Genomic DNA, 17398 nt, shown 5'->3' on the forward strand with positions numbered 1-17398 from the left:
GAGCTACATTATTTTTTAATTTGAGGGAGTAATAACCAGTTTTTATGAGAAAGTTGAACTGCTGGAATTTTGGTTGGAAGAAGGTGGCATGGTTGAATTGCGCATAGGATAATACATGAGATGCTTATATATAGTGGATTGATCTAGGAAAGTTGATAGCTCAATAGGAACAGTGAGAATAGAAACAAGATCTAGGGTGAAGGTAGTGAGTTCGAGTCTTGGACGCCGAATAGAATTTTTAATCTGGAATCATACAGGAAAACTGGTTTAATAATTAAGAACCACAAAAACCCCCTCCTTTTTTCTGAGAATTTTTCGGAGATTAAATAATATTTTTCGAAAAGTTGTAGAATTGTTTTTTGTATAGGCACGGATTTTGGTTGAGGATCCTTTGACACGTTTGCTTGGGTTTTAAGAGAGGATCGTTTATAGCGTAATATAAAGGATGATGACATAATGAATTGGCAGGGTGGCGAGTTCGATCCTTCAGGAGGGCTAAACCGAACTGGATTGGAAAAAGGGTAATAGTTCTGATTAGAACAATCAGCAAAGAATAAACATTAGAGTTAGAATTGTTCTAATTGGATTGGAGCCATCTAGCATATTAGCTTTTTATTCAGGGATATGCAATGTTATGCAGTATTTGGTTGACGGACCAGAGAGGCAACTGATTTATACTAATTAGGGTTTAGAATGGAGTGATTCCATTGGTTAAAAATCGCTTTTCAACACTAGCGTCATTTGGTCAATGGTGGTGAATGGGCCAGATAGGGAACTGATTTATGATAACCAGGGTTTAGAAGGGAGTAATTGCATTGGTTAAAAATCATTTTCCAACACCAGCGTTGATTGGTTAATGGAGGCTTTTTAAGACAGCACTTCGGGCATGAACTTCACCGACGGGATTTATTGAGCCCCGGGCAGAAGAGAAGGTCTTTGAGATATAACGCTCTTGGTGAGATGCGTGAAAGGACGTTATTGTTGTCATAAGGGATATTGGGCAGACGTTAGAGGACATTATATGGCATTATATGAAAGCCTAATATAATAACAGAAGTCATTAAACTCTAAGTAGTTCTCTTTAGGAACAATATCAAAACACTGTAGGAGAAAGGCATGATGATCATTAGTGCCAATCCTGTCAAGTGTTTTAACTGCTTCAAATGCTTCTGGTTGTGGAATGTTCGTATACAATGCTTAGATTTCCATAATGACTAGGGTATCTGTAATGGGCTCAAAAATAATTCCTTCCAATTAGCAATCATTGGCCCTGTATCCTTGACATAAGCAGGGTGGGCAGCAACCAGAGGTTTTAAAAATAAATCTGTGTATTTGGACAGAGATCCTGTGGCAGACCCCATAGTGGACCCAATAGGTCTAAGGTGTGGGTCCTCAGGGTACTTATAGGTTTTTGGTACCCGTATATCAATGGTGTCCTGGTGGATGTCCTGTTGAGATACTCTAATTCCGTCCTACAAGTAATGCCCATTATTCATGGCGGCTTCTGTGATATTAGGAATTTTTCTTGTAATAGTATTCTCGAAAATGTAAAGCATAGCTTGCATTTTGCTTTTGTTTCTTTGGGTGTTCAGTAGCAGGATGCTCCTCCCCCGGCCCCCCCCCCCGCTCCATGGCAGAGTTTCACAGTAATCTCTCGTTTTTTTGCAGTCTGTGAAGAGCAGTATTCTCATGAATATTTAGATTCTAGGGCCGTTTCCGTACATACTTCAGCATAGTTTGTATTTTTGTACACACAAAAAAAAAACATGTTAGGGTCAGGTTGAAGGTAAATCTATCTCCAGTGGAATAGGGATGGAAGAAGATATGCTTGTATCTTAGTGCCAATGTAGAAGAGAAGCAAACAACCAACACGCGCTTTGTGTTCTCTAGGCACTTTAGTGATGCAGCTGAGGATCTTTGATATTTAGTAGTTTGATAGCGACTGACAGTATTTTTTACAAATAGAACCACTGATTTTGCCGCCCTGTTGGAATTAAGGAGTTTTTTTCACATCCCAGCACTAGGCCATCTGTAATGGGTTACGTGTACGTTGACTTGTGATGAAATATTGCATTTGAGCAGATGTGACAAAGAGCAACCCGGGGTCATGCTAACCTATTAGAAACATGGTTAGGCTGACAAACCTACCATAGTCCAAAAGCACAGTGCTAATGTTGATGGAGCGCGATTACCAGCTCTGGTTACAGACACATACCTAATACTCACCTGGGCCCAAAACATTCACACAAATAAGCTAGTAAAACCCCCTGGCATCAATTTTTGTGTTACCTGAAATTTGAGATTCACCTTTACCAAATCTTACCAACTCGATTATCTTATCAATAATTTTCCTCTCCTCAATAAATTGGGTTGCTGAGTTAGTTTAAGGTATAATGACATTAACTTTTATCTTCGAATAACCACAGACTCATGAAGTTTTGAAAATCTTTATCTAAATGAATAATTTGTGAGTCAGAAAACACCTTCTCTCAAGAGGCAAGATAAAAGTCAAATATAGCAAAATCATAATAATGATCAATGAAGACGGTACCCGGAAAAGGGAGGAAGAGAGAGCAGGTACACACAGGCTTCACAGAATTATATTTACCTATGGTGATAGATGAACCCAATTCCTTAAAGATGGGGTCAGATATAATCTCCCAGGACAGGATGAAAAACAGAGGATCAGGCATATTCAGATCTGAGAAGGTGACCTCTTCTAAAGTGCAACGCCAGCGCTGCACCCCTCTCTAGCACTACTCTCTTCTAATGTCCCTCTTTCAAAATCCCCTTCTAGTTGATTAGATTATCGATCAGTATCTCAATTTCTCGAGCAGAGTTTCTGGCAGCAGCAGGGTCTGAGACAGCGTCTCGGACAGAATCTATAGTAGCATGTGCGTTGGGTTGGTGACGAGTCGGAATGACGGATCTGACAAGTCTGACAATAGTCTCTAGCTAACTTACCTCAATTATACTATTTTGTTCTCGTGTACCACCCCCAAAGTTTCAAAATTCGTCTTTTCCCTTATTCTAAATGGTCAGTGAGGAGATGAGTTCATCACACCATATTAAAAGTTATACTTTCTCTTTGGTTCATTGTTGTATGTCCCACCCCTTAATTCACTTTCCAATAGCTTTATTCCCACCCCTATTTCACATTATGATCTATACAAATTTGCAACAATATTTGATTTTCTTCCTGTGTTCAGGTCAACAGTTCTTCTTCCCAGGTGTCTCAGTTCAATGTGGCTGGGTTTCAAGTGTGCCATATTGTTTCCAGCAAGTTTCTATGCGCATGTGCGCAGATCAGATGGGGTAGAGATTTGTCACTCCGAGGCCCAAATAAGAACTAATAAAGTCAGAAAAAGACACGTTAGAATGTGACAATAAATGATTTCTCTGTATACCACTTATCTCTATTCTATCCCCATTTACTTACTTTAATCTTTTGCTTTAGTGTTTAATAGAACTTACGAGGTTTAGTTCAAGCAGTAGCATATGCGTTAACGTGAGTTTCAAGTGGCCATATTTAGAGCTATTGCGCAGCTGCAAGTTTCCCACCAAAGCATAGTGTCGTACTACGTAGATGCAGTAGACGCATGCGCAATAGAAATCCCGCGTTGTTTGGTGGCCATCTTTAGTCACTCGGGTTACTTGTTAGTAATACACATATAAAAGCTTCCCCTAGATACAATATAATGCGATATTAGTATTTACTGAACAGGTTGGCTACGTTATTACATGTTATTTTAGAGGATTGCGTCCAAGCAAGCTTCTTTTCATGAAACCTTGCTCCATCAACTCTTTGTGAATACATTTTTTTACGTTTCCTCACATTTCATATATGGGGACATCCTGATTTTTGAGGTATCTGGTTCATATTTGATAGTGTTAAAGATGCATAACTGATAAACGTGTGGTCACTAAACAGGGCCATCTACATATAGGATCCTAAAACACTTGAAGATCTATTTTTAAGGCAAGTGTGCTTATCCAAGTTACATTTTCTTTTTGATTTGATCCAATTGAACTGTTAAATTGGCAATACATAAGAAACAATCTAACATTTCTAATTCTTCTTTTAAATTAAATAAATTAAAGGGAATATGCAGTTGGCGGCACAGCTGTGCAAAGAGTAACTATAATATTATTTGATTTGCCAAGCTAAACACAAAACAAGTGGGTAAAGGAAAAGATGTAGAATGCTAGCACTGTTTTATTTTTCTTATATTTCACACACTGTAAAACGTAGTTTGAGTGTAAGGGTAGAGGCATCAATATGAAATATACAGTGATCTTGAAACAGTGTCGGTCCTATTTCAGCGTCTGGAATGTGAATGGCTGGTCCTGATTGGCTTCACAGGTTACGTACTACAGGCTACATAGGGCACATAGTAGTTAAATAGATCAAGAATTATTTTTCTCATAGCTAGGCAGTAGTGGTCACAAGGAATGTCCAGTAAGTATTTGCACGGCTTAAAATACATACATGAGCAGCAAACAAAGACCTAATTTTACAACATACGTGTCTTAATTTGATCATTAGTTGAAGACTTCCGCTAAGAACTAGAATTACAATTAAAATCAATTAAATCTCACATGTTAATGTGGTTGAGTAGGCTGTTCGGAGATGCTGCCTGAAGTAATAAGTTCCACAGATTTGGTCCTGTTGACACCGCCTCTTTTTAGTTTTACTTGATACTTATCCAGGCAACGATGGTGCTATTTGCTGGTAAGTGTACAGGTTTAGAGGAGTATTTGAGACCGTTGTACTAGAGACTGCTTGCCTAAATAGTTATCCAGCAGAAACCTACATCAAGTTGATAAGTGGAAACTGGTAAATATTTTACATTTAGAAGGTGGGAAGAGCATAGGCCGCTCTATGTGGAACCCCATATATTGTTGAAGGAACACAGGTTTCACTAAACCCATGGTAAACTGTAGAAGAGTGGATGTGTAGGAAAGGCCAGCACCAGTCTCAAGCTACAAATTCAGAGCATCAAAATGAATGTCGATTTGTGACATGTGGTTGATCAGGCTGTTATGTTCTATGTCAAATGCCGCTTACTAAACCATTGAAATCATACTGGTAGCATTTATTTTCTTGCTCAATCTGAAAGTTACAGAACATATTCAAATGAGTTATGTTGATTTGTATAGTGCCCTAATCACCCAAGAGGGTATCCAGGTGCTTGGGCAGGTGTGTAGGTGTGTGGTCCCAAAGGTGCTTATATGAAGTGCCAAATCTTCATCTTCCTGCTGATCTCAAGAGTGAGGAGGAGGCTCTGATCTGTTGAGGGAAGTTGATTCATATCTTGGGTGTGATGTAGGAGAAAGAGCACCCTCCATTGTTGCTTTTGCACATGCGGGAAGTGTGTGTGACACAGTGCGACAGAGTGAAGCAGAAAGTAGGTGTCTGGTGGGTGGGTTGGTGAAAGTGTATGCAGCTGTTCAGGTATTTTGGTCCTGTTGAGTAGGGCTTGGTATGTGTGTGAGAAGTTTGAACTGCTGCGCTTGTGAATGGGGAAACCAGTCAAGCTTCCTGAGATGCACTGTGATGTGTGGTGGCATGGGAAGTGGTGTTGGAGGTTCAGTATGAGTCTTGCGGTGTTTGTGATCTGGAGTCTGTGTAGGAGTTGTTTTAACATTCCGGCATAGTTTTGTATATTCCAGCCTGTTGGTAATGAGTATCTGACGGTCTGTCTGGTGTTCGGAGGCAACCATTTGAAGATCTTTCGCCCCATGTGTATGATGTTGAAACTTGTCGTCTAGGATGAATGATCCCTAGATTTCCTGCATGGTCTGTGGATGTTGGTCCTAGCTCTCTCGGACACCAGATGGAGTCCCATAGGGAGATGTTGTTGCAGAAGACCAGTACTTCTGTCTTTTAGAAGCTGAGCTTCAGGCAGTAGGTTTACTTCTAGTATGCTACAATGGTCTTGCAGTTGGTGAAGTTGGTTCTGGTGGTGGTTTTCTTGTCCGTCAGGGAGAGGTTGTGTTTGGTGTCATCAGCGTATGAGACTAGTGATGTTTTGTGATCAGATGCTGTTGGCGAATTATGTCATGTATCTGTTGAAAAGGGTGGGGCTGAGGTACGATCCCTGCGGAGCTCCGCATACCAGTTTCTTGGTCTCTGATGTGAATGGTGGCTGTCTGACCCTTTGGGTTCTTCCTATGAGAAAGGAACAGATCCATTCGAGAGCAGATGTGTGTATGCCAATCTCATAGTCTTCTGATAAGGGTATTGTGGGAGACAGTGTCTAAGGCCGCAGAGAGGTCGAGAAAAATGAGCGCTCCGGTTTCCCCTCAGTCCAGGGTTATTTGAATATTGCTGGTGCTGCGATGAATGCTGTATCTGAAAGAAACACGTTAGTTAGATTCCTTACCTTAGAATATCCCCAGGCATCAGGCTGGATCCGGAATGATTTTTCGTCAGCAATACCCCTTGCGCGTCGCTAGGCGTCGTCTGCGGCTCCGCGTCCGTCGTCGGCGTCGTGCGCCGGAATTACGTCGTCTGAGTACTTAGACGCCGCCCTTGCGCGCTGACGTTAGTTCTTTTTTCCGCGCAAGACCGCGCCGATCCTGGAAGAGCTTACCCCTTAGTGACTTTTTGACTAAACTCTTTGGACTCTTTTTGGTCTTCTATCGACTCGACTCTGGTGCCGGTAGGATACCTGGTTTTAAGGCCTCTGACTCCTGTCATCGGTGACGGACCACCATCGCCGGTGCCTTTACTGCCTGGGGCCCGACCACGATGCCTCGTGCCTCGACTGTCAGGCCTTGACCTCGAAGGCTAGGCGGGAGCGGTCCCGTAAGCTTCTCGAGCTTCGGCACTCTGCTCCGCGCAGTTCACGGTCCCGGTCCCGGTCCAGGAGGAGGTCCAAGGACCGATCGCGGAGCCGCAGTCACCATCATCGCTCGTCTGGCTCGAAGTCGTCTGGTAAGTCGAAGCGCTCGAAGAAGTCCAAGAGGCGACACCGCTCTTGGGTCTCCCCTCGCCGGTCGCGCGACTCTGTTGAGGGTCAGGAGGATCCCACCCCCGCGGCTCCGTCGGAGCCGCAGGAGCCGTGTCCGTCTTCATACCCGCCGGTCCCTGGGACTGACGCGACTCCGGCGGAGATCAGCGCCTTCCTCGCGAGCCGGCGGCTCCGGCCCCGGCGCCGTCAACGACTTCGGTCCCGACGCCGCAGGTCCCCGAGGGATCCAGGCCTGGATCTCTGCCGGTGCCGGTCGACCTCACGACGCCTCCTCCGCTGGCGCCGACACCGGTTCCACCCCCCGCGCCGTCCCCGGACGATGCTGTTCCCCGGTTTAGCCCTGGTCCGGGCCCGGCAGCGCCGCTCGACGCCGCATCTGACGCCGATGCATGAGCAATTCATCTACCGCCCGGCTCCGGTTATTTCTCCTGTTTATTAGGAATCGGATGATGGGGGTGACTGGGTGGGGTCTGAGGACCCTATGGCCAGACAGGCCGACCTTTCACAGGACTGGGCAGACGAACTGGGGGATGCCAGTGGTCTGGACACCTCCCCGGACGCTGGTTTCATCTCTCCTCCGACTGTGGCCTCGGAGGAAGGTGCATCATTTTCAGTAGTGCTGCGCAAGGCGGCCGATGCCCTTTGGCTGGAGTTGCCTGCTGTGGCCGTGAGGACTAACGTCCTCACAGAAGTGCTTCAACCGTCAGCAAGCTCCACAGAGCCTCTGCTGCAGTTCAATGAGGGACTCGTAGACGTTCTGCAGGGCACCTGGTCCAAGCCCTCCACAGTACCTCCTGTGGATCGGAACGTGGCCTGGCGCCACCGCCCTGCTCCGGGCGACCCCAGTTTTCTGTCCCAACACCCCACTCCTGAGAGTCTGGTTATCCAGGCCTCGACTTCCCAATCCTCCTTCCCGTCCGCTCCTCCGAATCGGAATCCAAGAGGCTGGAACAGTTCGGAAAGAAGCTGTTCTGTTCCCTGAGTTTGGGTCTGTGGTCCTTGAATACCGCTTGCCTCTTGGACTGTTATTCCCACTTTCTGTGGGATGCGGTGGAGGACGTGCTGCCACTGTGTCCGGAGGAGGCCCGGTCACGGCTCACCCAGGCGCTTGCTGATGGGTGAGATGCAGCGCGGCATGCCATACGGTGTGGACTAGACACCACGGACTCGCTGGGGCGGGCAATTTCGCCCACGGTGGCGCTTCGTCGCCACGCCTGGCTACAGTCCACGTCTTTCTCGGGGTATGTCCAGAGTACCCCCATGGATATGCCCTTTGATGGCACTCGCCTTTTTGGCAAGAAGGCGGATAGTGCGCTGGCTCGTTTCAAGGACTCCCGGGCTACGGCCAAGTCCTTGGGTCTCTCGGCCTTTCGTCCCTTTCGTGGCCGCCTCCTCACGTCCGCCTAGCCACCGGCCGCAGAACCAACCTGCACGCGGTCGCGGATTCCGCCGAGGCGGTACTGGAGGACTACATGCCGGTCAGTCCACATCCACCCCGGCAGCATCCGCCTCAAAGCCCTCCTAGTCCGAGCTTTCAGGCCCACTCCACGCCAGTGGGCGGCAGAGTTCGCCATCACCTGCTCCACTGGCGTTCCATCACGTCGGACAGGTGGGTGCTGCATATCGTCCGAAGGGGCTACTCCCTTCCCTTCGAGACGACCCCTCCAGTCATGCCACCACAGTACCACCGCATGTCGGGGGATCACTTGAATCTTCTCTGGGAGGAAGTTACGGCCCTCTTGGCCAAAGAGGCCGTCGAGTGCCTTCCTGGTCCAGAAGTAGGTCGTGGTTGCTATTCCCACTACTTTCTGGTTCCCAAGAAGGGCAGAGGGGGCCTATGCCCTATCTTGGACCTCAGGAGCGTCAACGCCTTCCTCCGGAAGGAGTGGTTCAAGATGCTCACCTTAGCTCAGGTTCTGGCTGCCCTAGACCCAGGAGACTGGATGGTAGCATTGGACTTGCAGGACGCTTATTTTCACATCCCCGTCCTGCCGGCCCACCGGCGTTACCTGCGGTTCACGATGGGTCAGGAGCACTTTCAGTTCACAGTGCTCCCCTTTGGCCTCACCAGTGCCCCTCGGGTGTTCACGAAAGTGATGGCGGTGGTCGCAGCTCATCTCCGCAGATCAGGGGTTCCAGTCTTCCCCTATCTTGACGACTGGCTGTTGAAGGTGGGCTCGCCCCAGGAAGTAGTCTCCCACCTCCAGACTACGGCCGACCTCCTGCATTTGCTGGGGTTCTCCATCAATGTGCCGAAGTCACACCTGAGACCCTCCCAGAAGCTCCTCTTCATCGGAGCGGTTCTAGATTCGGTGCAGTTCCGGGCCTATCCTCCGGAGCAGCGGGTCCGGGATATTCAGGCTCTGATTCCCATCTTTCGGCTTCTATCCTGGGTTTCGGTCAGGTTGGTGCTGCGGCTTCTGGGGCTGATGGCCTCCTGCATCCTGTTGGTGCATTACGCCAGGTGGCGAATGTGGGCTCTGCAGTGGGACCTGAAGTTTCAGTGGGCCCAGCATCGTGGCAATCTGTCAGACCATGTCTTGATCTCGGAGGGCACTGCGAAGCAGTTGCAGTGGTGGCTCACGAACCGCGATTGGGTCAGCGGCAGATCCCTCTCCCTACCCCAACAGGAGCACGTAGTAGTGACGGATTTGTCCCTCCTGGGATGGGGGGCCACATGGGGGAGGTGGAGATCAGAGGACTCTGGTCTCCGGCGGAGACTCTGCTCCATATCAACCTTTTGGAGCTGAGAGCGATCCGACTTGCACTGAAGGCATTCCTTCCCGTTGTCCGGGGAAGTGTCGTGCAGGTGTTCACGGACAACACCACCGCCATGTGGTATTGCAACAAACAGGGCGAGGTGGGGTCGTGGACCCTTTGTCAGGAGGCTCTGCGCCTCTGGACATGGCTGGAACACCAGGGCATCACCCTGGTGGTTCAACATCTGGCGGGCTCTCTGAACGCCAGAACCGACTAACTCAGCCGCTGGTGCATGACGGATCACGAATGGCGTCTAAACTCGGATGTGGCGCAAGGCCTCTTTCGGCAGTGGGGAGAGTCTTGGTTAGATCTCCTCGCCACCGAAGAGAATGCGCAATGTCCGCAGTTCTGCGTGTTGGAGTTACCAAGGCGGCACTCGCTCGGGGACGCCTTTCGTCACGAGTGGAGTTGCGGTCTGTTGTACGCCTTTCCGCCTATACCACTTCTGCCCAGAGTGCTGAAGATCAGGCGCGACCGGGCCCAAGTCATCTTAGTGGCTCCGGATTGGGCACGAAGGTACTGGTATCCCGAGCTACTCAGTATGTCAATCGATCCTCCGACACGCCTGCCTCTTCGGGAGGACCTTCTGTCGCAGCAGCAGGGGACGGTTCTCCACCCGAACCTGTCCAGTCTCCACCTCCATGCGTGGAGATTGAGCGGCGACAGTTGATGCCATTTGACTTGCCTCCTGAAGTCTGTGACGTTATTCTGGCAGCCAGGCGTCCCTCCACTAAAACTGTATACGCCTGCAGGTGGAACATATTTGTGGCATGGTGCACAGCAAAGGCTGTGGATCCCCTTTCCGCCCCTCTTTCTGAGGTTCTCCTCTTTCTTCTCTCTAGCCCAGCAGGGCTCTGCTCTGGGCACCTTGAAAGGTTATCTATCAGCTATCTCTTACGACTTCCTGATCAGGCTTCTCTTTTCAAATCCCCTGTTTCTCGTTTCCTTAAGGGCATTACTCACATGTTTCCTCCTGTCCCCTTCGTAATGCCTCAGTTGGATTTGAATTTAGTTTTGACCTTTCTGATGTGCGCTCCCTTTGACCCTCTTCACAATTGTCCCATTCGTCTTTTGACTCTTAAGACTGCTTTCCTGGTAGCTATCACCTCGGCTAGAGGGGTGAGTGAGCTCCAGGCGTTCTCGTCTAAGCCTCCTTTTCTTTCTGTTCATCCAGACAAGGTTGTCCTCCGGACTCGTCCTTCCTTTCTTCCAAAAGTGGTTACCCCCTTTCACATCGGGCAATCTGTCACCTTGCCCACCTTCATTCCGCCTCCGCATCCTTCAAAAGAGGAAGAGAGGCTCCACCGTCTGGACCCAAAATAGGCGCTGTCCTTTTATTTGGACCGCACCAAACTGTTCCGGGTGGACGACAAGCTTTTTGTTGGATACGAGGGTGCTAAGAAAGGAAGGGCAGTACACAAGCGGACCATCTCACGGTGGGGTCGTATTGTGTATAAAGGCTTGTTACTCCTTCGCTAAAAAGGACCCTCCTGTAGGGCTGAGAGCCCATTCCACCCGGGCCACAGCGGCTACTACTGCCCTGGGACGGGGAGTCCCTTTGCAGGACATCTGTCAGGCAGCAACGTGGGCCTCGCTGCACACGTTTGCCAAGCATGATTGCCTGGACAGCCAAGTCCGGTACAGATGGCTTCTTTGGCTGTTCTGTTCTCCAGGACTTTCTGGTGTGATCTTGGTTCGCAGACCCACCACCGGGGTTGGTATTGCTGGGGTATCTATTCTAAGGTGAGGAATCTAACTAACGAGTTTCTTTCAGATGAACAAGTTACTTACCTTCGGTAATGATGTATCTGTAAGAAACATCAGTTAGTTAGTTAGATTCCTCACCGATCCACCCATCCTCCCCGTTCTGCGAACCGACATCTAGGGTTAAGGCTATCCTTTCTAGGGCCCTAGATTTTTTGGCACCAGTGTCGGTCTCTTGCATTGCTCTGCGTTCCTGGCGCGGAAAGCTATGTACAAGAAATGATGTCAGCGCGGGAGTGCCGCGTCTAAGTACTCCGACCTCATTCCGGCGCACGACGACGGACGCGGAGCCGCAGACGACGCCTAGCGACGCGCAAGGGGTATTGCTGACACAAAATCTTTCCGGATCCAGCCTGACGCCTGGGGATATTCTAAGGTGAGGAATCTAACTAATGTTTCTTACAGATACATCGTTACCGCAGGTAAGTAACTTGTTCGTCAGGAGGCTCTGCACCTCTGGAAATGGATGACACATCAAGGCATTACCTTGGTGGTTCAACACCTGGCATGTTCTCTGAACGCCAGGGCAGACGAACTCAGCCGCGGCTGCATGATGGATCACGAATGGCGTTTGAACTCGGACGTGACGCAAGGTCTCTTTCTGCAGTGGGAAGAGCCTTGGTTAGATCTATTCGCCACCGAAGAGAACGTGCAATGTCAGCAGTTCTGCCTTTGGAATTTCCAAGGCGGCACTCGCTTGGCAACGCTTTTCGTCACGAGTGGAGCTGCGGTCTGTTGTACGCACTTCCACCTATACCACTTCTGCCCAGAGTGCTGAAGAAGATTCGGCGCGAACGGGCCCAAGTCATCCTTGTGGCTCCGGATTGGGCACGAAGATACTGGTATCCCGAGCTACTCAGCATGGCGATCGATCCTCCGATCCGACTGCCTCATCAGGAGGATCTTCTGTCGCAGCAGCAGGGGACGGTGCTCCACCTGAACCTGTCCAGCCTCCACCTCCATGCGTGGAGATTGAGCGGTGACAGTTGACCGCTTTCGACCTTCCTTCCGAAGTCTGTGATATTATTCTGGCAGCCAGGTGTCCCTCCGCTAAGATGGTATACGCCTGCAGGTGGAACAAATTTGTGGCATGGTGCACAGCAAAGGCTGTGGATCCCCTTTCTGCCCCTCTTCCCGAGGTCCTTCTGCTTCTTCTCTTTGACCCAGCAGGGCTCTGCTCTGGGCGCTATCAAGGGTCATCTCTCTGCCATTTCCGCCTTTCTAAGGCTTCCAGATCAGCCTTCTCTTTTTAAGTCTCCAGTTGTTAATCGCTTCCTGAAAGGCATTCCACACACGTTTACCCCCGTGCCTTTCATAATGCCTCAATGGGACTTAAATCTTGTCTTGACCTATCTGATGTGCGCTCCCTTTGAGCCACTTCATAACTGTCCTTTACGTCTTCTCACTCTAAAGACTGATTTCCTGGTAGCTATCACCTCTGCCAGAAGAGTGAGTGAGCTCTAGGCTCTTTCTTCTAAACCTACTTTTCTCTGTTCATCTGAACAAAGTGGTTTTAAGGACTCGTCCTTCTTTCTTGCCAAAGGTTGTCACGCCCTTCCACATCGGGCTGACCATCACTTTGCCCACCTTCTTTCCGCCTCCGCATCCTTCAAAAGAGGAAGAGGCTCCACTGTGTGGACCCAAAATGTGTGCTCTTGTTCTGTCTGAAGCGCACACAACCGTTCCGGGTGGATGACCAACTTTTTGATGGCTACGTGGGCGCCGAAAAAGGTCAGGCCGTGGACAAACTGACGATCTCTCTGGTTGTTTAGTGCATCAAAGCATGTTACTCGTTGGCCAAGAAGGAGCCTCCTGTGGGGCTGCGTGCCCATTCTACCCGGTCAATTGCAGCCACTCCTTCTTTGGGACACTGTGTTCCCTTGCAGGACATCTGTCAGGCAGCTCCGTGGGCCTCGCTGCACACGTTTACCAAGCATTGCCTTGACAGTCAGGTCCGGAGAGACTGCTTCTTTGGCCGTTCTGATCTCCGTGGCTTTCTGGTGTGATCTTTTTCGCAGACCCACCAGCGGGGTTGGTGTTGCTGGGGTATCTATTCTACGGTAAGGAATCTATCACTAACGTGTCATTAGTTAGTGATAGATTCCTTACCACCCCACCCATCCTCCCCATTCTGCGAACTGATTTCTAGGGTTAAGGTCCTCCCTTTCAAGGCCCTAGTTTCATGGCACCAGTGGTCAGTTTCTTGCATGGCTCTGCGTTCCTGGCACGGAAAGTCGTGTTCAGAACTGACGTCCGCACGCACGGGTGACGACTAAGTAGTCTCCGTGACTTCATCTTGGCGCCTACGATGCCAGCGACAGACGTGGAGCCGCACGACGCCACCTTCCGACACGCAGGGGTACTGCTGACGAATACTTTCCGGATCCAGTCTGACGCCTGGGAATATTCTACGGTAAGGAATCTATCACTAACTAATGTCTCTTACAGATATATCGTTACACAAATAAGTAACTTGTGCTTCACCCCTGAACGTATTGTAGTCTCTAAATGTATCCCTTGATGGACGCCGGTTGTTGTCTTTGGAATATGTGACCTTTTATATTTCATGAATTTTGTAATTCAATTAATCAACTTCATTTGTGCTCACCTATAACTAAGTGTTCCTTAAAGAAGTAATTGTTACTTTTTTGTGTACCCTAGGAGCTCAATGAGTTTAAAGAAGTGACAACCTGCGTCTTCCCCAGGTAGGTTTTGAAACAGACTGCTTGAATGCTATTTTAAATGCCAATGGTTTCTGGGAAGGATAACCTATTGTTCAGCTAGCCACAATACTACTCTCATGCATTTGAAGTGTGATGTTTGAAAATGAAGATTTTAAATGATACTTGATCCGACTTAAACATTTTATTGCAATGAGTGCACAATGATTTTTCTGTAATGGAGTCCCCAGCTTTTAGTATGTAGTTCCCTGAGTTGCACAACAACTATAGTGGTCTTCAAAGTCCATTCAAACCTTGTAGACAACTGTTGACCCATGCAGCTAGTTGCATAAATTCTAAGTTGTCTTATGCGTTTCTTCTGAACTATGAAGTCTTCCAGTTTCCTGCCTTCACTTGATTAATATAACATACGTAGTTTACGGCTTTATTCTTCCTTTGTGTTCTTTTTTTTCAATCATCTCTCCCGAACCCAATTTGCTTATCTTTGTGTCTTTCAGTTGTTCTGAAGTGTGTTCATGTCATTACAATACAAACCTTTAGTGGTGGTCGGAACTTCACTGAACCTCAGTGTCATATTTATTCTTTGGTGCCTGTGCTTGCAGGCATTGTACCTTCCTGCCTGTTTTTTCTTCTTTTGGCATATGAATATGTCTCTGTGATCTTATTAGTTTCTTGTTTTGGTTGGCGGTCTCCAATTTTTCTATTGTTTTGGAGATGTATTTCGCAGGCCTGGCTATAGTTCACCAGATGAGAACCAGAAGATAAGCTAGTGATTCTTTTCCAGAACTTGACATATTATGTTAAGTCAATTTGTATGGCATAACTTGTTACCTATGAGGGTATCCAGGTGCTAAAGCAGGAACATGGGCTAGGCAGAACTCCTAGTTGAACAGTCAGGTCTTCAGTTTCTTGCAGACGTTAAGAAGCAAAGGAGTTGTCGTGTTGTGGAAGTTCATTCTAGTACGAGGTGATGAAGGAGCTCCTGTGCTGTATTGTGCTCAAGTTTGGTCTCCGTATTTGAATGGTGAACGCCTTGAGCATTGCTTATAGTGGTTTATAGAGGCCCTAGGTTAGTGATTATTTTTGCTCAGGAAACCTCTTCAGGAGTATATGCTCGGGTGACTCACCGTATAGCATTTGTACAGTTGGGCTTGGCCGTGTAATGCGTTTGCCTTCTTGGATTATAGGTGTATTGTAGAAGCCAATGCTGCTTGCGTATACCCCACCAGTGCATGAATGAGCATGCCAGCACCACAGAACCAGTTGAGCACATATGAAATACAATAAAGGAAAATGCAGAACTGTTCATCACTACTAGCATAGGGAAAACCATAAAACTGCATGTCTGTCTTTTAGACTTCATCATCCAACACACCGCGTCCCATAACACGATAACCACACCTCGGTAGTCATCACGCACGACATGCAAACACTTATGTGCCTTTTTTTTCCCTGATGTAAGCCCCTGACCAACAGTAGCATGATCTACCTGTTTGCATTATCCTGAGGATGTTTTCTCTTCCAACGGCACCTCTATAAGTTGTCTTGTACTAGTTGTATTTATCTGCATGTTTGCAGACTGATATTTTGCATCCATACAAGGTACAGCTTTCAAATCTGTATTGGTTGAAATCAGAGACCTTTATGAAAGTACATAATGGCCTAAGTTTTACAATACCCTTTTATGTTTTCCTATATACTGTATGGGTAAACCCCTTTCATGCATCAGGCTCCTAGTGTCCAAGTAATGAACTGCACCTCTCAAGGATGAATATTGAGAATAATGAGCATGTGTAGAAAGGTAGGCTCCTTCTGCATGGTTACCCCCACTTTTTTCCTGATGTTGCTATGTTTTCTGACTAGTTTCACTGAGATCTTGCTAATCAGGAGCCCAGTCTCTATGCTTTTTTCCTAAATTGGACATGGTGAGTACTTGGGTACACTCCAGATTGGCTACTGGTGAACCCTTGTAAGTCCCTAGTTAGTATATGGTACTAAGGTACCCAATGCATAGTTACACCAGGGGTCTCACATGGGCTGAAGCATGTATTATGCCACCCATGAGACCACCCACATTTTTTCTACAGGCCTGCCATTGCAGCCTGTGTAAGCTGGTGCTAGTACCACTTACAACAGATATAGGTTTCCTTATAACTGAGGCCACTGCACTTAAAACCTATGTCACCTCTAAGGCAGGCCTTTCAATCCTCATGGCGGGGTGCTTGGTTCTAAGTGTGAGGATACCCCTGCATCAGCAGAACACCCCTACAACCTTCGGAGTCCATTCTCCCAGATTGTAAGTGCATCAGTCATTAAGATATATAGAGTGGCCATGTGTTATTACGTGATGACCATCTCTAAACTGGCTGTAACAAACCTTGTCCTGTTTGGTATCAAACATGTTGGAATAAGATTCCATGCACTCTAACGCTCCTCCGGGAGGCCCTCCGTGCTTCCAGTACCAGTCTTCTATACCCAAACAGAAAATTCTGGCAGCTGCCTACCAGAGAGACAATTCTGCCCTCCTGATGCTAAGCCAAGCTAGAGCAGAGGAATACAGGACAATAGGTATCCTGTCACAGAGAGGTGTGGGCACCTCCCAGACAGGATTTAGTGTATTGGAACAGGACCGGCGTGCTTACCAGCGCCACTGAGACTGCTTGAAGGGCATATTTGGTGCCCTCCTTGTATACTCCACTTGAAACCAGTTCAGGGAGCCTTTGGCTCCTGCTCTAGCGCAAAACTAGACAAAGACATGTGAGTATCCGCCCCACTGTCCAGCCCCTCCTGTGGGACGGACCCCTGAATTGTCCCAACCCTTTCCCTAGGGTACTTAAGGGCATACCTGTGGGTGGATCCCTAGATTTGCGTTTGAACAAGATTCAGATGCAATACTACTTCTACTTAACTGTCTGGGCACTCTGGATTTCGCTTTGTGAACCAAGACTGCATCGGGGAAGACTCCTGCTGCTCCTGGTCTTGTCGTCCTGCAAGTCTGCTGCAACGTCTGTTCTCCATACAGGTTCTTAACAGGACCTGTGAACATCCAAGGCACCTGAAGGAATCTCCCTTGGAGTGAGTCACTTCCCTGCATCTGCAGGCACCTCAACACAGTTGACTGGTCTGCTGATCCTGACTGACTCCAAAAGGCTCAGCAACACAGGTGGTGGTTCTGCAACTCCCTCGAGTCTTACACTGTCTTCTCAGAGTTTGAGG

General features: G+C 48.1%; 1 protein-coding gene across 2 annotated transcripts in view; it reads left to right on the top strand.

The window, feature by feature from the left end:
- Window positions 1-17398, top strand: part of PARN (poly(A)-specific ribonuclease) — an 806720-nt gene that overhangs the window by 202683 nt on the left and 586639 nt on the right. For both annotated transcript variants that reach the window (XM_085628287.1, XM_085628288.1), the window contains exon 14: window positions 14163-14206. In XM_085628287.1, coding sequence (XP_085484413.1) covers window positions 14163-14206 — 44 coding nt within the window. The remainder of the gene's footprint in view (window positions 1-14162; window positions 14207-17398) is intronic.

This window comes from Triturus cristatus, chromosome 10, assembly GCF_964204655.1.
Source record: "Triturus cristatus chromosome 10, aTriCri1.1, whole genome shotgun sequence".
Classification (NCBI taxonomy): domain Eukaryota; kingdom Metazoa; phylum Chordata; class Amphibia; order Caudata; family Salamandridae; genus Triturus; species Triturus cristatus.